Consider the following 22,828-nt stretch of genomic DNA (forward strand, 5'->3'; position numbering starts at 1 on the left):
ATTTCCTAGGTTCCCAGATCGGCCTCCGTCTTTTTGCTAACGTTGCGGGTCGCATTCTCCGTTGAGGGTGATCCTTAGCATTTTCCATCACCGATGAGCTTACCATGATGCTGTTCTGGGCCGTGTGTTACACACTGTGTACGAGCAAAGCTATTCTGCACGATTTTAATATTTTTGGTCCGGCAAGGATTTACGTCTAGTTTTACTCAATTACCGGTGGTGGCACCTTGAAAACTTTTCACGGTGCCGCAGGTACAGGCCTTGTCGGCATTACCTGCATCAAAAGTGCTTCCAGGAAGATTATGGATTGCTAGAGGAACTCGCGACCCGTTTCAAACCAATACAAGCGTGCTCCAGCTGAGTTTACATCGTCGAGTACGTTTACGAAGTCGCTAATAAAACTTAACAGACGACTAAGAAATGAGGACTCTGAAATACAAAACGTTTTTTATCTGGTATTCACATGTCAAAACGAATGCCGCTTAAGACCATCAAGATAAACCTACAGCAGCGATCAAGCCCTTGCGCTTCTACTTATCTCTTGAGGTGGCTCACGTACTTGAACGTGAGGTAGATGGCCACTTGCAGCACGACCCAGATCACCAGCAGTCCCGCCATAAAATTGTACTTGCTCTCAGGACGGAAGTCGTACGTTTTCTCGATGTAGGCGGACACCGTCATGTCCGTCGACGCGTTGCCCATCGTCACCGTTATGATGTCTTGGTTAGTGCCGAACTGCACGCCCACAAGTGCTGCAAGTGAGTAGCTCGACGGCATCAGGTACGTGAACCACTTGTAACCGGCCTTCATCGACGGACGCGGCAGCAGGTAGCCCGAGAACAGATTGAACAGACACGACAGCGCACCGACAGCCACGTTCGCCACCTTCTCGTTGGGCATCAGAGCAGACATCCACTGACCCACGTACGTACACGCCGACGTGTAGAGGTAGAAGACGAACATGAAGAAGATGAAGTCGCCTCCGTTGTCGCTCCAGCCCACGAGCCAGTACTCGATCGTCACGAACAGCACGATCACGATGATCAGGTAGGGAACCTCGGCGAACCACAGCGATAGACTGTAGGGCAGTGGACCGTAGTAGTTCGACATGCGTTCACGGTAGAACACGGCGCGCTCGGCACACGTGACTTCCAGCACCGTCATGAGGTTGATGACTCCGATAAAGTCCATACTGTTGTAGATGAGACCAATGTGCGAGTTGATCTTCTTCACGCTGCCCGCAGACAGCTGGTAGAACGTGGTGCCGAAGATGACAGCGAACAACGGGAACAGGAACATGCGCATGAAGTTGTACTGCGGGTTGCGCCAGTACGTGAGCTGCTGCTTCTTAGCCAAGTGACCCAGCTGGTTCCAGAAGCCCGTCGCGATCGGTGTGTAATTGAGCGTCGAGTGGCATATAAAGTCTTCCGACACCTCGGCCAACTCAAGAGTGCGTTCACGGTTCGACTTGTACAGCTCGCTGTTCTTGTACTCGATCGAGTAGTCCTTGACGTCACGGCCGATACCCGCGCCAATCACTTCAAGCATGTACGTGGCCGGGTTGTACTGCGGTCGGATTTCCTGCGTTCCGGGGATCGACTCGAAGTACTCGAGCATCTTCACCGAGTCCACGCCAAGGTCGCCGAAGTACGCCGTAAAACCTCCCTTCTGAAGTAGAAGTAGTCCATCGAACAGCTCGAAGATCGAGATGCTAGGCTGGTGGATCGTGCACAGCACCGTACGGCCCGTGCGGGCGATCGACTGCACGCCTCGCATCACGATGAGAGCCGAACGAGCATCCAGACCACTCGTGGGTTCGTCCAGGAACAGGATGCTCGGGTTGGCCACCACCTCCACACCGATCGTCACACGCTTCTTCTGCTCCACAGACAAGCGACCCACCATCTCGCCAGCGATAGGCGACAGCTCCAGCAGCTCCAGCGTCTCGCTCACAAGGTTCATCCGCTCCTTCTCCGTGAACGTGGGAGGCAATCGTAGGTTGGCGGAGAAAACCAGCGCCTCGTAGATCGTCGCGGCCTCCGAGTGAATGTCCATCTGCTCGCAGTACGCCGTGATGCGACTGAAGTTGGCCGGGTTCTTGGCCTCGCCGTTCACGATGATGTCACCAACAATGCGTCCGCCCGTTTTGCGGCCGGCGATCACGTCCATCAGCGTCGTCTTGCCGGCACCCGTTGCACCCATAAGAGCCACAATGCGACCGGGCTCGAAGTGCGCCGTAATGCCACGCAGTAGCTGCTTCTCTTCGCCCGACGGCAGCGTCACGAAGTACTCCAAGTCCTTGATGCACAAGTTCGACGGCGTGAACGGCAGACCGGCGCCACGGGCCTTTGACTGCACGACGTCCCCGGACCCGGGCGTGCGCACTTCCACGTACACGTTGTCTTCCTCCGGAGCGTTGTCCGTCATGGACTTCACACTAACACCCTTGTACTTTTCGTAGCGGATGAAGTGCAGCGCCAGCCCGTTCAACGTCGTGAAGAACAGGTAGTAGGCCACCAGAATGCCAATGCCAAACCAGACGTACTCTGTTCCTTCCGAGATCGAGAAGCTGTCCAGGAACTTGGTGCTCTGTGCGGGCGTGTACCGGTCGCTGGAGAACTCGGACAGCATATTACTGCGCAGCGCCCACGCCAGCGGGTTGAACCAGTACATCCAGATCCAGTAGTTCGGGATCAGGTCGGCCAGAATAATGTTACCAGAGAACAACAGGAAGAAGCTCACGGAGATACCCGCCAGCGCCTGACCCACCGTGATACTAGGCGACAGAGAGCTCAGCATCGTCATGTACGCGCCGATGGCGTGCTGAAAGCACACGAGCACCAGGAAGAAGATGATGTACTTCTCGAACGTCCGGGTCAGTCCACTCATGAAGTAGAAGAACGTGCCCAGGATGAATGACACCGACAGGTTCACCGGAATCTGCACCACCGTCTCCGCAATAGCGTACGACGTCGTGCGAAAGAAGTTGCGTGGCCGTTGCTTGTAGAAGACGCCGCGCAACTGGAACGAGATGGTGATCTGCTGCCACGCTTGACGCTGGAACAGCGCGATACTGAAGAAGATCATACGCAGGTAGTACGTCGAGCTCACGTTGTAGTAGATCATACCGAGCACAAGACCCACGATCAGGGCTTCAAACAGCTTTCCCCAGAGCAGCGGCGGGTCTCGCAGCCAAATGAGCTTCTGACGGCTCAGCAGCAACATGGTACTTGGGACGAACGCCAGCCCGAACTCCGATTTCTGCTTCGAGCGCGCCAGGTTGGCCACGCTCTTGGCCTTCTGGAAGTCTTCCGGGTTCTCAAACTGGTGCTCGTTGAAGCCCTTGCTGATTGCCTGGTGCGTCTTCATGTAGATGCTCGACTGGCAAAACAGGTTGTTGAAGTCCTCGGACGTCACGGCCAAGTCCTTCCGCTCCACTTTACCGTTCGAGTAGCTGTCTCCGCGACCCGACGTCACCTCGATCAAGAAGTCGGCCGGGTCCACACGTGGAGGACAGCTGAAGCCGCGCTCGTCGAAGTAGTCGAGGATCTCGGTGCGAGGTCCGTGGTACACCATGTGACCTTCGTTGACCATCAAGATATCGTCGAACTGCTCCACCACCTCAGGCGTCGGTTGCAGAAGTGCCACAATGACCGAACCGCCAAGCGTCTTGCACCACGTGCGAAGCGCCTTGATGATGTCGAACGTCGCTGCACTGTCCAGACCCGTGGAGATCTCGTCACACAGGAACAGACTCTGGCCACCGACCAGCACCTCACCCACCGTGACTCGCTTCCGTTCACCACCACTCACACCTCGCAGCAGCGCATTACCCACCACGGTGTCGGCACAGTTCCCCAGACCCAGGATCTGCAAGAACAGCTCGGTGCGAAGAGCGGCGATGTCGCGCATCGCCTCCGGTTGGTCTTCCGGACGCCCGTTCACGCACATGTCTGCGAACTTGAACGTCTCGCGCACCGTGAGTGTCGGGATGTGGTTGTCCGTCTGGTCAACCAGACCCACCAGCTTGATCAGGTCAATGTCTTCACCTTTTAAACCTGAGTACAGGATCTCCCCTCCGATCTCCGTCTGCTTGTTGTCTTGCAGCTTGCCGGCCAATGCCTTCAGAAACGTCGACTTGCCGGCACCAGGGTTGGCCAGAATCAGCGTCATAGAGCCCGGTTTGATGATGCCGCTCATCGGATGCAGCGCGTGCTTGGTGGTCATGGGCACCTTCTGCCACGGTGTGAAGATGGAGCTCAGGTGCGAGCCAACCGTGCCGTAGGCACCAGCCTCCGCCGGCACCTGCACCGAGAACGACAGGTTCTCAAAGCGCACCTCGGGCGTCGGTAGCTGCAGGTTGATCTTGCGTGACAAATGGTTGTACTTCTTGTAGAAACGCTCGAGACCGCCGTTGAGCATCGTCTCGAGGTTGTCGGCTCGCAGCGTGCTGTATCGACTCGTCATCGTGTCACCTCCGCGGTGCGAGTACGGGTCCTGTAGACTGCGGAAGTTGAGCGATCGGTACACGCCGGGCACCTCTTCGCCAGCATCGTTGGCCTCGGGCTGCAACAAGCTCATCCTGGACTCCGTCGAAAAGGTAGGAAACAGCTAGAGGTGTCGCGGCTCGTGTGTCGTTCGGCTGGATAGTCAACCGAACGGAGTCCTCGGCTGGCCGAGGGAAATTTAAGAGTGAGGACTGAAGAGCTCCGTGCGCAAAGCATCCATGGGGAGGTTGGTCACTTGCCAGGAAGAGAACGTGTCTTCTGGGAGAGGAGAAGGGAAAGGACTTTATGGAGGACGATATGTGTGGATGATTGGTAATGCCACGCCGATCTTATCGTAGATACTGGTTCAAAATATCGGTAGAGTAAAATAGGTCTAACCGTCTGGGTTGGGTGGTGCCGCATGGGAAGCGAGCTTAGTCAAACCTGGCGCTCGAAGCTCGTTATCGCCACGATCACACATTCTGCTGGTAATCTACCCGCTCATATGTGCGCCTTTGAGGTGCTTATTAATACCGATGCTATTGGCTGATCGTATGTGGCCAGCTTCACATTTAATGCTAAATAATCCAATTATTTTAAAAACCCAAAACTATTTCTGTTCAATAAACAAAACAATTCAATTATTGCTTAAATTTAACTTCACTAACTGTCTGGAAATGGAAAACATTCATTAATATTCGATTTAACAATTAAAACGTGGGCAACAGCAAGTTGTTTGCAACAATGGCGCCATCGACTTTGGCTTTGAAGCGGCGATGGGACTTCCTGAAGCCCTGGTGCCAAGTGCTGCAGCACCGAATCAGCTACGTGTGGCCACGTGAAGAAGACGTCTGGGTCTTTCAACGCCGCCGACTGGACGTCTACTTGCCAACCCGGCACGACGTCACCCAATCATTTTGGGAAGAACCGGAGCCTCTTTATTCCAATAATCAGGATTTTCAAAGTTGTTTTATGAAAGTACGCGAAGAAGGAGATAAAGCGGCGACGGGTACTAAACGCGCAGAGGAGAGCACGGACGGCGAATAGTGCTGGCGATGAGGTGGACGCAGCTATTGCGACACTGGACGCTGCACAACTGGGGCGTTTGAAGTGCACCTCCCGGCCGACTTTGTGCTCTATTTCCTTCGAGATGAGAAGAAATACCCTGAATCTCTCAAAAATGATATTGTTAAATTTTGTGGCGTCCACCAACGGGAACATGCCAGTTCCGCGTATTTAAAGGCGCTCAAGCGGATCGCATCGTTGGACAAGCACTTGGCGTCGAACAAGCCTGGAGTCGACATTAAAATTCCAGTTCGAGTGCATTTTTCAATGACGCATCCGGCCTCCTACGAGTCTTTGTGTGAAGACTTCGAGCCCCTGAAGCAGATTCACTGCGCTGAAAAACGCTTGCAACAAGAGTGGCAGAAATACGAACGAAGTCGCAAGAAACGAGACGTCGAGCCTTGTAATCTGCGATGCACGTTTGTACTGGAACCCATGATCGCAAGCTTCAACGACACCAAGATCACGCCCGACCTGGCCGAGACTATGCAGACTTTAGGGCAGGACAATACGTGGTTTGCAAATGTCTCGCTCTGGTTCATGAATCGTGGGCTGGAAGAGAACGAGTATACGTCGCGGAAGGCGATTGGCCAGTTGATGTCCTCCATCTTTGGCGACACGCGACGCAGCCATGAACTCGCTAGTAGTCGCTACTGTCGTGAAGCTGATGATCTTCCGTTGCCGCTCCAGTTCGGATCGATCCTCTTGGAGTGCGATGGATCCATCAACCCGACGAACTTCGAGGCGATGGGCTCGGCACTCGTGGTGAACCAGAGTACCAGGAAGTTCGAGATGCTGCTGGAAATGGACCCGGACGACCCCACAACTAGCCGTCACTGGTGGAGATGGCTGGCTTACGCTCTGTTCTCCAAACGAGCACGCGCGTGCTCTGCACTGGAATCTCTAGCGCTTTCTCAGATCGGTAGAATGAGTGTATCGGACGTTGAGGCCTTTTCAGCCATCTTGACGTCCAAGCACCCGGAAGAAGAACTATTTGGCCTCAGTCGAGGTGCTGTCGAGGACAGAGATGCGACGATAAAGGCGGGCGCTCGGCTCCACTACAAGCTCAACAAGCGAGGCCAGCCACCAAGAGGAGCCCAGCATTTGACCTTCGAGACGCCCATAACCTCAGCTCGCATCTTCGGTGACGACGGCAGTAGCGAGTGGGTAAACGTTCTTGTTCCAGGCTATGGTCGATGCTACGTACAACGCACAGACTTGGAGCTGCAGGATACGTCTCCCGTCTCTGCTGGTGGCGTGACGGACCTCAAAATTGATTTTGCACAAGACGAGTCGATCTCGGACGGCTTACCGAGATTTCTGGCGGCAATTGGCTACTTGTTGAAGACCCTCACACTTAATATAGCGGACATTGAAGTGGACGTGAACGAAATCGTTCTCAACTGTCCCAACCTGGAGGAGTTGTCGCTTTGTGGCGGGCATATGATGGACATTCGACTCAACTTGAGCGAGTATCGTGCCAACAAGCAGCCTATTCCAGACCTCACAGTGGCTTGGAACGATGTCGTCGCACTTGCGAATGCCCTGGCGAGTGTGGACAACCCCCTTGCCAAGTGTGTGCGTCGACTGCGTGTCCACCAGATCGACCAATGGGCAGCTTGGGGCATCATTGTGGCAGACCACAACAACCGTCCAGCCTTTCAAGCGGGTCTACGAGCTCTTCTGGACATGCTGGCGGTCAATAAATCGCTGGAATATCTCGACGTGGTTGTGCCATTCGGACATTTTATCTATCTGGATGACTTTCGACGCCATCACTTGGAGCCTCTCAGCCGCTCGCTCGCACTCTCGATGGACACTAAGATCGCCTTCCTCAGTGTCGTTTCGACGTGTTCCAGGCCAGTTGCACCCAGTAAGCCACAGAAGAGAAGAGCGACCAGATCGACTCGTGCTAGACGCCCACTCAGTGAGCTGAATCAGAACGTGATCTCCACGATATTTGCCTTTGCAGCCCCGCGTGTTCTGCGTGAAGTGTACTTGCGCGACCCACCGGATGGTCGGGGAGAGGAACCTGAAATCCTACCCATTTAACGTATCAAGGTATGCGATTAATGAACGACTTAGATTCATCTTTAGCCTACACAAAACGCCGGAACAGGCTTCCTCGTTCCATAGCAACGATGCGACTGCTGAGACGCGACCACTTTAATGTGAAGAAACCAGCACGATGCTGCTTAGCCCCCCCCCCGCCCCCCCTGGGTTTTCATAGACGAGCTGCTGCTCCCTAGCGATCACTCTTTAATAATAGAGGACAGCCGCAGTCCCTAAGAGCCACATGCGACGCATGAAAACACTGCAGCAATGGGAGACTTGTAACGACCCGCTGGGAGTTTTACTGATCCCATACATAACTCACCGCTCGCACGTCGGCAGTCTCACTTTGCATCTTTCGCTGCGCTGCGCCAGTCTCTTCCTATCTCCAGCTCAAGACAGAGATCGACTCAAAGCTGACCGGTTCCTAGAGCCACCATGTCGGACGACAAGCGAAGTCTGCTGCAGCCGGAGGCCCCGGCGGCCACCGAAGAAGTGCCGCAGGTGTACCGGTCGCTCAACTTCCGCAGCCTGCAAGACCCGTACTCCCACCGCGGTGACACCATGGCCAGCCACTACAGTACCTTACGCACCGACAACTTGGAAGCGATGCTCAACGGTGGCCTCGAAAAGTTCTACAAGAAGTACAACCACCTGTCCCGGAAGGTCAACCTACAGCTACCTACACCCGAGGTGCGTTTCCAGGACCTGTCGTTCTCGGTACAGGTCCCTGCGAGCGTAGGTGGCCACAACACAGTGGGCTCTCATCTGGCGTCGATCTTCACACCGTGGCAAAAGGTGCCGATGATGACCAAGCATGCACTACACCCAATGACCGGCATCATCAAACCAGGTTCAATGACGTTGGTCCTGGCCAACCCGGGTGCCGGCAAGTCGACGTTCCTTAAGGCCATGGCCGGTAAGCTACAGGACAACTCGAAGGCGGAGATTGGAGGCGAGATCTTGTACTCAGGCCTGCGTGGCGACGAGATCGACTTGATCAAACTAACCGGACTGGTCGACCAGATGGACAACCACATTCCGACGCTGACTGTGCGTGAGACGTTCAAGTTCGCCGACATGTGCGTGAACGGTCGTCCAGAAGACCAACCGGAGGAGATGCGGGACATCGCTGCTCTCCGTACGGAGCTGTTCTTGCAGATCCTGGGTCTGGAGAGCTGTGCCGACACTGTGGTCGGTGACGCTCTGCTGCGTGGTGTGAGTGGCGGTGAGCGTAAGCGTGTGACTGTCGGCGAAGTGTTGGTCGGTGGCCAGAGTCTGTTCCTGTGTGACGAGATCTCGACGGGTCTGGACAGTGCCGCCACCTTCGACATCGTCAAGTCCATGCGTACGTGGTGCAAGACATTGGGCGGCTCTGTCATTGTGGCACTACTGCAACCGACACCCGAAGTTGTGGAGATGTTCGACGATATCCTAATGATCCACGAAGGCCACTTGGTCTACCACGGTCCTAGAACTGATATTCTGGACTACTTTGAGAACCTCGGCTTCACGTGTCCGCCACGTGTGGACCCTGCAGATTTCCTCATTGAGGTGACGTCGGGACGAGGCCACCGGTACGCGAACGGGAGCGTGGAGACCAGAGACCTCCCTGTCACACCCGAAGAGCTCAATAATTTATTCTGTCAATCGGACATCTACAAGAGAACCCACGAGGCCATCAGCAAGGGCTTCAACGAGCACCAGTTCGAGAATGCTGAGGATTTCAAGAAGGCCAAAAGTGTAGCCAACCTGGCACGCTCGAAGCAGAAATCGGAGTTCGGATTGGCGTTCATCCCCAGCACGTTGCTGCTACTGAACCGGCAGAAGCTCATCTGGCTACGTGACCCTCCTCTACTGTGGGGTAAGCTGCTTGAAGCGCTTATTATCGGTCTGGTTATGGGCATGATCTACTATAATGTGGCCTCGGCGTACTACCTGCGTATGATCTTCTTCAGTATCGCGTTGTTCCAGCGTCAAGCGTGGCAGCAGATCACCATCTCGTTTCAGCTTCGTAAGGTTTTTTACAAGCAACGGCCACGCAACTTCTTCCGTACGACGTCGTACGCGATAGCTGAGAGCGTCGTGCAGATCCCAGTGAACGTGGCGGTATCGTTCGTGCTGGGCACGTTCTTCTACTTTATGAGTGGACTGACAAGGACGTTCGAGAAGTACATTGTGTTCTACCTGGTGCTGCTGTGTTTCCAGCATGCGATCAGTGCGTACATGACGATGCTGAGTGCGCTGTCTCCTAGCATCACGGTAGGGCAGGCGTTGGCTTCGATCTCTGTGAGCTTCTTCCTGTTGTTCTCGGGCAACATTATCCTGGCCGACCTGATCCCGGATTACTGGATCTGGATGTACTGGTTCTCCCCGATCTCCTGGGCGCTACGTAGCAACATGCTCTCGGAGTTCTCAAGTGACCGGTACACTGATGCTCAGAGCAAGAAGTTCTTGGACAGCTTCTCGATCTCGCAGGGTACCGAGTACATCTGGTTTGGTATTGGCATTCTTGCTTTGTACTACTTCCTGTTCACCACGTTGAACGGCATGGCTCTACACTACATCCGCTACGAGAAGTACAAGGGTGTGAGTGTGAAGACCATGACGGACAAGCCGTCGGATGACGAGATATACGTTGAAGTGGGTACACCAAGTGCTCCTAACAGCGGTGTTGTCAAGAGCGGTGGGCTGCCCTTCACGCCGTCGAACCTGTGCATCAAGGACCTCGAGTACTTTGTGACACTGCCATCGGGTGAGGAGAAACAGCTTCTCCGTGGCATCACAGCGCACTTCGAACCCGGTCGCATGGTGGCGCTCATGGGTGCGACGGGAGCCGGTAAGACGACGCTGATGGATGTGATTGCAGGTCGTAAGACTGGCGGACGCATTGTCGGTGACATTATCGTGAACGGCGAGCCCAAGAACCCGGCCAACTTCAGTCGTATCACGGCGTACTGCGAGCAGATGGACATCCACTCGGAGGCCGCGTCGATCTACGAGGCACTGGTGTTCTCAGCTAACCTGCGTCTACCGCCGACGTTCACGAAGGACGAACGTATGAACCTTGTGAACGAGACGCTGGAGCTATTGGAACTCAGTCCAATTGCTGGTGCAATGGTTGGTAGTCTCTCCGTGGAACAGAAGAAGCGCGTGACGATCGGCGTGGAGGTGGTGTCTAACCCCAGTATTCTCTTCCTGGATGAACCGACGAGTGGTTTGGACGCGCGATCGGCTTTGATCGTGATGCGTGGGGTTCAATCTATCGCCCGTACTGGCCGCACGGTGCTGTGCACGATCCACCAGCCTAGTATCTCAATCTTCGAGCTGTTTGATGGTCTGCTGTTACTTCAGAAGGGTGGCTTCACGGCGTATTTTGGTGACCTTGGTGTAGATTCAGTGAAGATGCTCGAGTACTTCGCTTCAATCCCCGGGACGATGGAGATCCGACCGCAGTACAACCCCGCTACTTACATGCTGGAGGTTATCGGCGCCGGAATTGGCCGTGACGTCAAGGATTACTCCGTGGAATACAGGAACAGCGAGCTGTACAAGTCGAACCGTGAACGCACTCTAGAGTTGGCCGAGGGGTCGGAAGACTTTATATGCCACTCGACACTCAACTACCGGCCGATCGCGACGGGCTTCTGGAACCAGTTGAAGGAGCTGACGAAGAAGCAGCAGCTCACGTACTGGCGCAACCCGCAGTACAACTTCATGCGCATGTTCCTGTTCCCGTTGTTCGCTGTCATCTTCGGCACCACGTTCTACCAATTATCTGCCGCTAGTGTCAAGAAGATCAACTCGCACATCGGTCTCATCTACAACAGTATGGACTTTATCGGAGTCATCAACCTAATGACGGTGCTGGAAGTCACGTGTGCCGAGCGCGCCGTGTTCTACCGTGAACGGATGTCGAACTACTACGGTCCGTTGCCCTACAGTCTGTCATTGTGGTTCGCTGAGATCCCGTACCTCATCATTGTGATCATCCTCTTCGTGACGATCGAGTACTGGCTCGTCGGCTGGAGTGACGACGCCGGCGACTTCTTCTTCTTCATGTTCGTCTTCTACCTCTACACGTCGGCGTGTACGTACGTGGGTCAGTGGATGTCGGCGCTGATGCCGAACGAGAAGGTGGCGAACGTAGCTGTCGGCGCGTTGTCGTGTCTGTTCAACCTGTTCTCGGGCTATTTGCTGCCGCGTACAGCCATGAAGCACGGCTACAAGTGGTTCCAGTACGTCATGCCGTCCAGCTACTCGCTCGCAGCACTGGTGGGCGTGCAGTTCGGTAAGAACCAGGATATCATTGCCGTGACGGCGAACAACTCGACCAAGCAGATGACGGTGGCGGACTACATTTCCAACACGTACGACTTCCGTCCGGATCGCAAATACGACTACATGGTTGGCTTGATCGTCATTTGGATCGTGGTGCAGATGGCAATCTATCTCACGTTCAAGTACGTGAGCCACCTCAAGCGTTAAACACATCGTCGATGACAAAATACTGTCGTCAAAGACCATTTGTTATTTTCCATTAACAACTGCATTTATAATTTTCTTTAGAGAAGAAATTACCATCTTATAGCAAGGAATCCTTACTAAGCATTCCTTTGAGGCCCGTTCTCTACAGTAGTTGACGGTTCACATCACAACTCACCAAACGATCCTTAAAGACAGGAGCCCCGTTGATGCACCGGTCCCAACCCGCTGTAGCATGACCAAAGTAAAAGCTGACGTGACTTCGCTTGCAGACTGGGCGTCGACATCATTTCTGTCACGTAAGCAGTCATGCACTGTCCATGGCGAGGATAGTCTTCGATCAGCATTTCATCTCCATCATACATTAGGAAAACACGGAGGTTGTCAATTTCTCACGCGTGGCCTTCCAGGACGTTGATTGGCGTGGTTTCGAAGCACCATTGACCAACCGAACGGCCACATCGGCATGATAGTCGGGAGAGCGGAAGTTCACGAGGTCGATCATTGAAATTAAGATTCCAGCCCACCGACATACATGTAAACGCTACCTTGAGGGAAATCTGCCATTCTTCAATTCTCCAGCGCGATAACAAGCTGGACAAGAACCCGAAGATGAGACCGACTGCTGTCATCCTTGCTACGTCGATCGGAACGGCAGCGCATTGCATTGACGCAGCTGCAGACCAGTACGCACTAGGAACATTGTTCATCGTCGAAATCGATGTCGACGCGACATCAGTCGAAGTGGTGAATTCTGCGGGCGACCAAGTGTGGAAGTGTACGTATTGTCGTCTGTGGTTGGCGATAGTGACGAGTAAATACTAACCTGGTTTCTTTTTAGCTGCTTCGGACCGCGCTTTCGTCTCGGCTTCGACGGGACTCACTGTCCCGTACCCGGGAATGTAGGCGTCGTGCCAGGCGCTGGCGGGCCGGCTTTTGTGACAAGGGACCTCGGCGAAGGTCAGCGTGCTGCGACGGCGGGAGGCTGGTTCCCGTTGACCCCGCAAGCTCCCACTCACTTCGCACAAGAGACTGGTGAAGTTATGGTGTGATTGTATTGGAACGCTACGGTGGAGAACTGGAACGGTGTGCGAGTTCCCTCCTATCGTCTTACGTGGCGGGGGACAAGGCCGGATGCGCAAGGAGGACCGCGTCTCGGACCTTCCTGTCGCCGCACGAGGACGGATGTCATGGAGAAGGACTCTTTTGGATCAAGATATACTTAAGCGGTGTCGTGTATAGGAAAGCGAGTTGGCGGTAGGCCCTCGTTCATTAGTCTCAGTCTTACATTTACTACCTCTTGCCTAAGCTGAGTGAGAGAAACAAACAAGAAGCTTTTTGGTGTATTAAGTTATCTTGTGCTACCGTTCCTGCCACTACTCGAGACCGTACTCCCTAAACAGCCGCGGACTACCCGACCCTAGAGGTGGTGTAGGACATCACGACGATCACCCAATCGTCGGGAAACTTCGAGTTGAACGGCGATACCGTGGGGACCCCGGCTCAGAATCTCACCATTGGTGATGTGACTTCAACGTCGCAATACGTAAACATCGCGGGTTCATTCGGTGGCTCGGAATGGAATTGGACGTTGTCGTTCTCCTTGGACCCCGATCATTCGCAAAACGCTACTCTTCAACGCAAGTGTCGACGGCTCTGACGTTGCCAACGTCTACCTAGCGTACGAGTCTCCACCCGAAGAAGCTTTCTTCGGATTGGGTGAACAGACTGGAATCGGGAACCTACGCGGTTGGCGTGTACCTGTCTGGACCCGCGAAGGTGGAGCTGGTCGCGGTGAAGAGCCGATCACTTCGGTACTTAACGCCAACCCTTCTGTTTCCGGTCAGTTCGCTGGTGGCTCCTTATTGACGACGTACACGGCTGTCGCTTCCCTTACGTCGTCTCTTGGACGATGGATCGTGTTGGACGGTACCAGCTACGCACTCTTCAATCTCGCCAGTAACGCTACTTCTCCGTTTCAAGACACGGCAAAGAGTTACCTAGCAGGCGACATCATAGAAGGGGACCGCTCTGCCTCGTCGTCTACAACTGTGGAGATTCAATACGAGGGCTCTGCAATTAGTGGTTGGCTTGGTCGAGTCACGGGTGGCAACGTGTTGCTTGACGCTATCGGTGCGTTGACGACAGTCACGGGAAGACAACCGACTCTACCGGATTGGGTGAACGACGGAGCCATTCTGGGCATCCAAGGCGGACAGGAGCTCGTCGAGGGGGTCATTCGAGACGCACAGAACGCGAGCTTGCCATTAGCGAGTGTCTGGCTCCAAGACTGGTCGGGGACTCGACTGCAGGCAGGGGCGTACGGTATTGATGTCCATCGGCTATGGTGGAACTGGGAGCCCGACACGACGCTGTATCCCACGTGGGCCGAGTGGGTGCCGTATCTTCAGGAGCAGTACGATGTGCGTACACTGAGCTACGTCAACACTTTTTTGGCCAACGTCAGTAGCAAGAGCACCGGGTACAACTCAAACTTCTACGATATCGCCCAACGTGAAGCGCGTTTAGTTACGAACACCACCGCAGAGGACGACAGTGTGTGGACTATTACCAGTGGAGTTGGCATCGATGCCGGCATTCTAGATCTGTCGAACCAGACCACTGTCGACTGGTTTAAGGATCTGGTAAAGAAACAGTTCTATTCCGTTCCAATTTCTGGCGGAATGCAAGATTTTGGAGAGTATCTAGCAGTGGACGACTCTGTCAGTCTCTCGCACAGCACAGTAGACCCTCGCGTGTGCCGCAACGCGTACCCGACAGTCTGGGCCTCTATCCTACGCGAAGTTATCGAGGAACTGGACCTAGCCAATGAGACTATCGGATTCCACCGCAGTGCTGGCACTTTTTCAGCTAAACACACGAATCTCTTCTAGGTAGGCGACCAGAACATCGACGCGTCTCGTGAAGATGGATTACGCGCTGTGGTGAGTAGTGCACTCCACATTGGAGCATCCGGTTTCGCCCACACGCACTCGGATGTGGGTGGATACACTACGATCTTGTCTGCTATTGGCAACTTAACGCGAAGTGCTGCGTTGCTTGGACGCTGGGGCGAGCTTAGTGCGTTCAGTGACGCGGCGTTCCGTACCCATGAGGGGAATATCCCACAGGTCAATGTGCAGGCGTACACGAACGCTTCGACTTTGGCGTACCACGCTTACAACACGCGACTATTTCGGAGTCTCAAGAAGTACCGCGTGACACTTCAAGCGGAGTATCAGGCAAAGGGTTGGCCGGTGCTGCGTCACCCGATCGTTTATTCTCCGAACGATTCGACGGCGCGTTCTGTCATTGACGAAAGTTTCTGGGTGGGGGAAGCGCTGTACGTGGCGCCAGTGTACGATGTGAGAGCTACTGCGCTTGAGGTGTATCTCCCACCGATCGAGATCAACAGCGACGGAAGAAGTCTTGATGGCTCGAGTATCAGATACAAGCATCTGTGGAGCGGCGAAGTGCTCGAGGCTGGTCAAATGGTCACAGTTGCCTCATAATGGGGACAACCCGGGGTGTTTGTGCGCTGGCCGATAACCAGCGAAGAGGAAATCCAACTCCAGGGTCTTTGGGACTTTGTCGAGGCTGAGAAAGCCACTGTCTTGACAGCCTAAAATTATCCGCTAAAAAAGCAATTCGAGGTGAACACTACGCTATCTTTTATAGGCAGGCAGAAGTAATGCGACGAGATGAGGCTATTCGTTTCATCACCTTCTTTTTCGAGAACTAGCCGCTTAAATTGTGTGATGTGTCACTCATCTAACTCGGGCAGTTTGCCTTTTCAAGAATAATTTTTGGCATTTATTGGTATAAAGCGGATGTGGGCGAGGTGGTAGGTTACATGCGACCAAGTAGTGATTCTCCTTCTTAAACCTAATTTGGAAGTTTGCGCTACTTCACTTGTGCGTTCGCAGGGTGCAGAGCGACTGTTCTTTTTAGAATCGAAACCAAGTTGCGAAGAGAGAAAGCAGCAAACCACTTGGCAGCAGAGAACGGCAGAAGCTGGCGGTACCATGAGTCTGCTGCTTCCGGAGACCGAGAGCAACTCACCAACAGAAGGAGCACGAGTGCCCGAGGTGTATCAATCTCTTCACTTCCGCAGTCTACAGGAGCCATACAACCATTCAAGTCATGACACGCTAGTGAGTCGATACAGCACTCTGGATGCCAACAATCTGGAAGTCATGCTGGTTGGAGGCCTCGAGCGCTTCTACAAGAAGTACAACCACTTGTCCCGCAAGATTAACCTGCAATTACCGACCCCCGAAGTACGGTTCCAAGATCTGTCCTTTGCAGTGAAAGTGCCGGCTAAAGCAGGTAGCCACAGCACGGTGGGCTCGAACCTGGCCAAGATCTTCACGCCTTGGAAGCGGTCACCGATGGAGACGAAGCACGCGTTGCATCCGATGACTGGAATCATTAAACCGGGTTCCATGACGCTGATTCTGGCTAACCCGGGTGCCGGTAAATCGACGTTTCTCAAGGCACTTGCCGGTAAGCTCCCTAACAGCTCCAAGAATGATATTGGTGGCGAGATCTTGTATTCGGGCTTGAAAGGAGAGGAGATTGAGCTCACCAAGCTCGTGGGTCTCGTGGACCAGACGGACAACCACATCCCGACGCTTACGGTGCGCGAGACGTTCAAATTCGCTGATCTGTGCGTTAACGGACGTCCAGCGGACCAGCACGACGATATGCGGGACATCGCAGCACTGCGAACCGAGCTGTTCCTGCAGATTCTAGGTCTCGAAAGCTGCGCCGATACCGTCGTGGGGAACGCGTTACTGCGTGGTGTTAGCGGTGGTGAACGTAAGCGTGTGACGGTTGGTGAAGTGCTGGTCGGTGGTCAGAGTCTGTTCCTGTGTGACGAGATTTCCACGGGCCTGGATAGTGCCGCTACGTATGATATCATGAAGGCTCTACGCACGTGGTGCAACACGCTGGGAGGAACGGTGGTAGTAGCGTTGCTACAGCCTACACCCGAAGTGGTAGAACAGTTCGACGACATTTTAATGATCCACGAAGGACACATGGTGTATCACGGACCTCGAGTCGACATCTTGGACTACTTTAAGGAACGTGGCTTCACGTGCCCCCCACGCGTAGACCCTGCTGACTTCCTGATCGAGGTGACCTCAGGTCGCGGTCAACGCTATGCAAACGGGAGCGTCGACGTTAAGGAACTTCCCGTTTCGGCAGAAGAGTTCAACACCCTCTTCTGCCAATCCAGTATCTTCAAAAATACATTAGACTCCATCAGCAAGGGCTTCAACGAGCACCAATTCGATAGTGCAGAGGACTTTAAGAAGGCGCAAAGTGTCGCGAACTTGGCGCGCTCCAAGGACAAATCCGAGTTCGGACTGGCGTTCATCCCCAGCACTATGCTGCTACTGAGCCGGCAGAAGCTCATCTGGCTGCGTGACCCTCCTCTACTGTGGGGTAAGCTGCTTGAAGCGCTTATTATCGGTCTGGTTATGGGCATGATCTACTATAATGTGGCCTCGGCGTACTACCTGCGTATGATCTTCTTCAGTATCGCGTTGTTCCAGCGTCAAGCGTGGCAGCAGATCACCATCTCGTTCCAGCTTCGTAAGGTTTTCTACAAGCAACGGCCTCGCAACTTCTTCCGCACGTCGTCGTACGCGATAGCCGAGAGCGTCGTGCAGATCCCAGTGAACGTGGCGGTGTCGTTCGTGCTGGGCACGCTCTTCTACTTTATGAGTGGACTGACAAGGACGTTCGAGAAGTACATTGTGTTCTACCTGGTGCTGCTGTGTTTCCAGCATGCGATTAGTGCGTACATGACGATGCTGAGTGCGCTGTCTCCTAGCATCACGGTAGGGCAGGCGTTGGCTTCGATCTCTGTGAGCTTCTTCCTGTTGTTCTCGGGCAACATTATCCTGGCCGACCTGATCCCGGACTACTGGATCTGGATGTACTGGTTCTCTCCGATCTCCTGGGCGCTACGTAGTAACATGTTATCAGAGTTTTCGAGTCACCGCTACACGCACGAAGAGAGTAAGAAGAAGCTCGACAGCTTCTCGATCTCACAGGGCACCGAGTACATCTGGTTTGGAGTGGGTATTCTTCTAGCCTACTACTTCCTCTTCACGACCCTCAACGCACTGGCGCTGCACTACATCAGATATGAAAAGTACTCGGGTGTCAGTGCAAAGACTTTAGGGGATAACAGGTCAAAGGAAGGCGACGTGTACGTTGAAGTGAACACGCCAGGTGCTTCCGAAGCCATCAAGTTTGGCAAAGGCAGCGGGTTACCGTTTACGCCGTCCTATTTGTGTATCAAAGACCTTGAGTACTATGTGACTCTACCGTCTGGTGAAGAGAAGCAGCTTCTACGCGGTATCACGGCGCACTTCGAGCCTGGTCGCATGGTGGCGCTTATGGGGTCGTCAGGAGCCGGCAAGACGACGCTGATGGACGTGATCGCCGGACGCAAGACGGGTGGACGCATTGTTGGTGACATCATCGTGAACGGTGAGCCGAAGAACCCGGCCAACTTCAGTCGCATCACGGCGTACTGCGAGCAGATGGACATTCACTCGGAGGCCGCGACGATCTACGAGGCGCTGGTGTTCTCAGCCAACCTGCGCTTACCGCCAAATTTCACCAAAGTGGAGCGCTTGAATCTTGTTTCCGAGACACTCGAGTTGCTAGAGCTCACTCCCATTGCTGGCGAGATGGTCGGTCATCTCTCTGTGGAGCAGAAGAAGCGCGTGACGATCGGCGTGGAGGTGGTGTCTAACCCCAGTATTCTCTTCCTGGACGAGCCGACGAGTGGCTTGGACGCACGTTCGGCCCTGATTGTGATGCGCGGCGTACAGTCGATCGCGCGAACGGGCCGCACGGTGCTGTGCACGATCCACCAGCCCAGTATCTCAATCTTCGAGCTGTTCGATGGACTGCTGCTACTTCAGAAGGGAGGCTTCACAGCGTACTTCGGCGACCTTGGCGTGGACTCGGTGAAGATGCTCGAGTACTTTATTTCAATCCCTGGGACGATGGAAATCAACCCGCAGTACAACCCGGCGACGTATATGATGGAAGTCATCGGCGCTGGCATTGGGCGAGACGTAAAGGATTACTCGGTAGAGTACACGAACAGTGAACTCGGTAAGAAGAACCGAGAACGAACTCTGCAGCTGTGCGAAGTGTCAGATAGTTTTGTTCGACACTCCACACTTAACTACAAACCCATCGCGACGGGTTTCTGGAACCAGCTGAAGGAGCTGACGAAGAAGCAGCAGCTCACGTACTGGCGCAACCCGCAGTACAACTTTATGCGCATGTTCCTGTTCCCGATCTTTGCTGTCATTTTCGGCACCACGTTCTACCAACTATCTGCCGCTAGTGTCAAGAAGATCAACTCGCACATCGGTCTCATCTACAACAGTATGGACTTCATCGGAGTCATCAACCTCATGACGGTGCTGGAGGTTACGTGCGCCGAACGCGCCGTGTTCTACCGCGAACGGATGTCGAGTTACTACGGTCCGCTACCGTACAGTCTGTCGCTCTGGTTCGCCGAGGTGCCGTATCTGATCGTGGTAATTATCCTGTTCGTGGCCATCGAGTACTGGCTGGTCGGCTGGAGTGATAATCTGGAAGATTTCTTCTTCTTCATGTTCATCTTCTATCTCTACACGTCAGCATGTACATACGTGGGCCAGTGGATGTCTGCTTTGATGCCGAACGAGAAGGTCGCGAACGTGGCTGTCGGCGCGCTGTCGTGCCTGTTCAACCTGTTCTCGGGCTTCTTGCTGCCTCGAACAGCGATGAAGCCAGGCTACAAGTGGTTCCAGTACTTAATGCCTTCGTACTACTCGCTCTCTGCATTGGCCGGCATTCAGTTCGGCGACAACCAGGACATCATCACGGTGACAACGAAGGCAGGTGTTGCATCGAATATGACAGTGGCAGCCTTCGTGAACAAGACGTACGACTTCCACCCTGAGCGCAAGTACGACTTCATGGCGGGGCTACTCGTGATCTGGGCCGTGCTTCAGCTCGCTATTTACCTCACGTTCAAGTACGTTAGCCACCTCAAGAGATAGGCTTAAGGTGGCTGAAGTCGATGGAACACTACACCTTTTTAAATACATTGAATAGGTTTCGGGAACTTGTCGTCTTTTTTGAAATTGCGCTCACTCATGATGATCCCTCACGTCAAATTTCATGGTCAGTACAGTTCTGTTCAGAGAAGACACAATGATCACGTACCTGATCCACCGATCGTAATCATGGCCTGACGTGTGCTGCGAATTAGACGGGGATTACTGTACATTTACAAGTTTTGTACCGGACTAAACAATTACAAAACAACTGCTTAAACAGTACAGTACAGAAGTACTGCTGAATTGCTTCCTGAAAGCTACATGTTGACTGTACATGTAGCTGGTGAGGGGACGATGACAAAAAGCGCGTCTTTTGGTCATAAAATTGAAACCATTACGCTTTTTGTCGTTTGCAGCAGCCGGATAGCAAGAAGAAACCGGCCTAATACATGTACTGTAACAGGATTCAAAGAAATTTCGTTTACACTTCATTTTCCATTCTGCAGGCAGCACCCACCGACGCGAATCGATGGCTCAGCCACGCGAAAGGAGCCCAGCCGAACTGGCTAGGCACCGCCAGATGAACCGCGAGTGCATGCGTGAAGCGAGACAACGCCGGCGCCTAGAGCTGCAAGAAATGCAGACCACCGTTTCAGCACTGGAGAAGCAGTACAAAGAGCTGTCTCAGCGCTCAGCACACACCAGAGATACAGCTTTGTCTCAAATATGTCAGCGACCTAAGTATGCTGAGGCTGTTGACACAGCTAGACGACTTGGGGCAGAGAATCTTTACCTTCAGAGTTTGCTCAAGCAGGAGATAACCTGGGAGCGACAATTACAACGAATCGTGGACTTTGAGGAGGCCGATATCGTGTGCGGAGCAGGTACCAAGAGCCACAGCTGGCAAATGAATTTCGACGTGCTTGACGACGCTCAGGCCGAGAAAGAACTCGGCTTCCATCGCTTAACCGACTGGGATTTTACACGAATCATCCTGGACAACAAGCGCAATATCCATCACGTTGAATCTCGACTACTTCAGCCGTCAAATATCACGCATACACACCGAATGCAAGCGTTTGGCTGGGATATGAACCAGACGATAGACTGCGGTGTGATGGAGTTCGTATTCACAAAACAATTCTCCGGACTTAATGTGTACGACATTTTGCGGACAACGTTGGTCAATGACTTGGAGCTCGAGCGGTCCAGGAAAATCAAGGCGGAGACGCTGCGCCTACAAGTCATACAGGAGATGGCCCCAAACGCTTTTGTGGTTGTACACGACGTCTCCTCTACCGGTGATGTAAACGTCTTTCGGTCCGTCGTCGCGCGTTTTCTCATTGAAGACACGAGGGATTTCCCGTTGAGCAGGTCCGACTTGGACGATAATATCAGCACGGAATGCCGGCTGAACAGGTCTAACCTAGAGGACAATAGCGGTGTAGTGACGGGAAGAGGCTGCGTCTTGGGTACACACAGTGTAACTACTGACAAAGCACAGCGTCTGTCAGATGAAGAATTATCTGGAAAGCTCGTGTGGGCTGACGTCGCTCTGTCCGTCGGAATATACGATGTGATTGATTCAATCACGGGCGAGACGTGCCAGTACGTGCGTTGGGCAGGACGCACAGATTATTCTAGCGAGGAGCACGCACAACGTAACGCCTCTGACACTGTGCAGTGCATGCTACGCTGGGAGATGCTGGTGATCGCCCCAGCTCTCAATCTTGTATCTATATGCTAAATGTGAAGAATTATAAATCATCATCAATGATTGAGACTTAGGCTTGCTCCCAAATATATCCAGGTTTTATACCTAGGTTTTTAGAAAAAACTTAAATGCCTCGAAATGCTTGGTTTCCAAATTGTGGTAGATTTGTTTTTCATGAAGTCGCTATTTTCAATCCGGACATATTAACCATATGTCGATCACTTTTAAGAAACAGTACATTCTTGTCAATTAACTTGTAAGCTTGCGCTATTAAACCCATTCATATGGTTTAAAATTTACGATTCTGATCGATTGCATAACTTAGAATTACGCAAGTATAAAAAATGACCTCCAGCGAAGATTGATTATGCACTTTGGGAGCCGATTTTCGTGGTCACCCAAAACTACCAGGCACAGACTTCGCTCTCACTTCCCGATAGATCTAGATATGAATATTAAATGTTAGGTCTTACAGGCAAACGGACAGTGCATCAGCGATGTGTTTATGATGCTCTCCTGTCAACTGTCATCATCATGGCAGCCCCCTCATCCACATTTCTAAAGAAGAAACCAGTGTGCGTCAAGCCGTTTTTGATCGCACTCTGCTTCTGCATCCTGACCCATATTTATTGGCTCCATTTCATTGCCTGTAATTGATCGATGTCATGAAGAGGGGAGCTAGCGCGTCCGTGCCATCTACGCTTGCAGTTAGAGTTGGGATAATTCTAGTTGTCTTCTTCTTTACTCCGCGAGTGCTCTAGGTGCAGATAGATCGCGCGGGTGTCATTGAATAGTACAGCCCGGTCTCGTCCATGTTGTAAAGATCTGTAGAGCTCTATCACTTGCTGTAACTATTTGCGGCTGACTCGTGCAGTTTCCGCATCAGCATAAGCTGCTTCCCGGCATCGCTGTCGCAGGCGTAGCCTGTATCGCTTTTCAAA

At 53.2% G+C, this 22,828-nt stretch overlaps 6 protein-coding genes across 6 annotated transcripts; 5 read left to right on the plus strand and 1 right to left on the minus strand.

Annotated features, from left to right (window-relative positions):
- Window positions 1–534: 534 nt before the first annotated feature.
- PITG_13579 (ATP-binding Cassette (ABC) Superfamily) lies at window positions 535–4,581 on the minus strand (the record flags this gene model as incomplete). Its single annotated transcript, XM_002899735.1, has 1 exon — window positions 535–4,581. One exon carries the CDS (start codon window positions 4,579–4,581, stop codon window positions 535–537), a length of 4,047 nt encoding a protein of 1,348 aa, XP_002899781.1.
- A 327-nt stretch (window positions 4,582–4,908) lies between these two features.
- On the plus strand, window positions 4,909–7,604 carry PITG_13580 (uncharacterized protein; the record flags this gene model as incomplete). The annotated part of the gene is made up of 3 exons (XM_002899736.1): window positions 4,909–5,007; window positions 5,216–5,325; window positions 5,714–7,604. 3 exons carry the CDS (start codon window positions 4,909–4,911, stop codon window positions 7,602–7,604), a joined length of 2,100 nt encoding a protein of 699 aa, XP_002899782.1.
- Window positions 7,605–8,042: 438 nt separating this feature from the next.
- On the plus strand, window positions 8,043–12,092 carry PITG_13581 (ATP-binding Cassette (ABC) Superfamily; the record flags this gene model as incomplete). Its single annotated transcript, XM_002899737.1, has 1 exon — window positions 8,043–12,092. One exon carries the CDS (start codon window positions 8,043–8,045, stop codon window positions 12,090–12,092), a length of 4,050 nt encoding a protein of 1,349 aa, XP_002899783.1.
- Window positions 12,093–12,398: 306 nt separating this feature from the next.
- On the plus strand, window positions 12,399–15,522 carry PITG_13582 (glycosyl hydrolase, putative; the record flags this gene model as incomplete). Its single annotated transcript, XM_002899738.1, has 6 exons — window positions 12,399–12,405; window positions 12,777–12,859; window positions 13,597–13,682; window positions 13,735–14,893; window positions 14,996–15,475; window positions 15,517–15,522. The coding sequence occupies 6 exons, from the start codon at window positions 12,399–12,401 to the stop codon at window positions 15,520–15,522; spliced, it is 1,821 nt and encodes a 606-aa protein (XP_002899784.1).
- A 592-nt stretch (window positions 15,523–16,114) lies between these two features.
- PITG_13583 (ATP-binding Cassette (ABC) Superfamily) lies at window positions 16,115–20,357 on the plus strand (the record flags this gene model as incomplete). Its single annotated transcript, XM_002899739.1, has 2 exons — window positions 16,115–20,148; window positions 20,318–20,357. 2 exons carry the CDS (start codon window positions 16,115–16,117, stop codon window positions 20,355–20,357), a joined length of 4,074 nt encoding a protein of 1,357 aa, XP_002899785.1.
- Window positions 20,358–20,753: 396 nt separating this feature from the next.
- PITG_13584 (uncharacterized protein) lies at window positions 20,754–21,920 on the plus strand (the record flags this gene model as incomplete). Its single annotated transcript, XM_002899740.1, has 1 exon — window positions 20,754–21,920. One exon carries the CDS (start codon window positions 20,754–20,756, stop codon window positions 21,918–21,920), a length of 1,167 nt encoding a protein of 388 aa, XP_002899786.1.
- Window positions 21,921–22,828: the final 908 nt, after the last annotated feature.

This window comes from Phytophthora infestans, genomic scaffold (genome assembly GCF_000142945.1).
Source record: "Phytophthora infestans T30-4 supercont1.29 genomic scaffold, whole genome shotgun sequence".
NCBI lineage: Eukaryota > Oomycota > Peronosporomycetes > Peronosporales > Peronosporaceae > Phytophthora > Phytophthora infestans.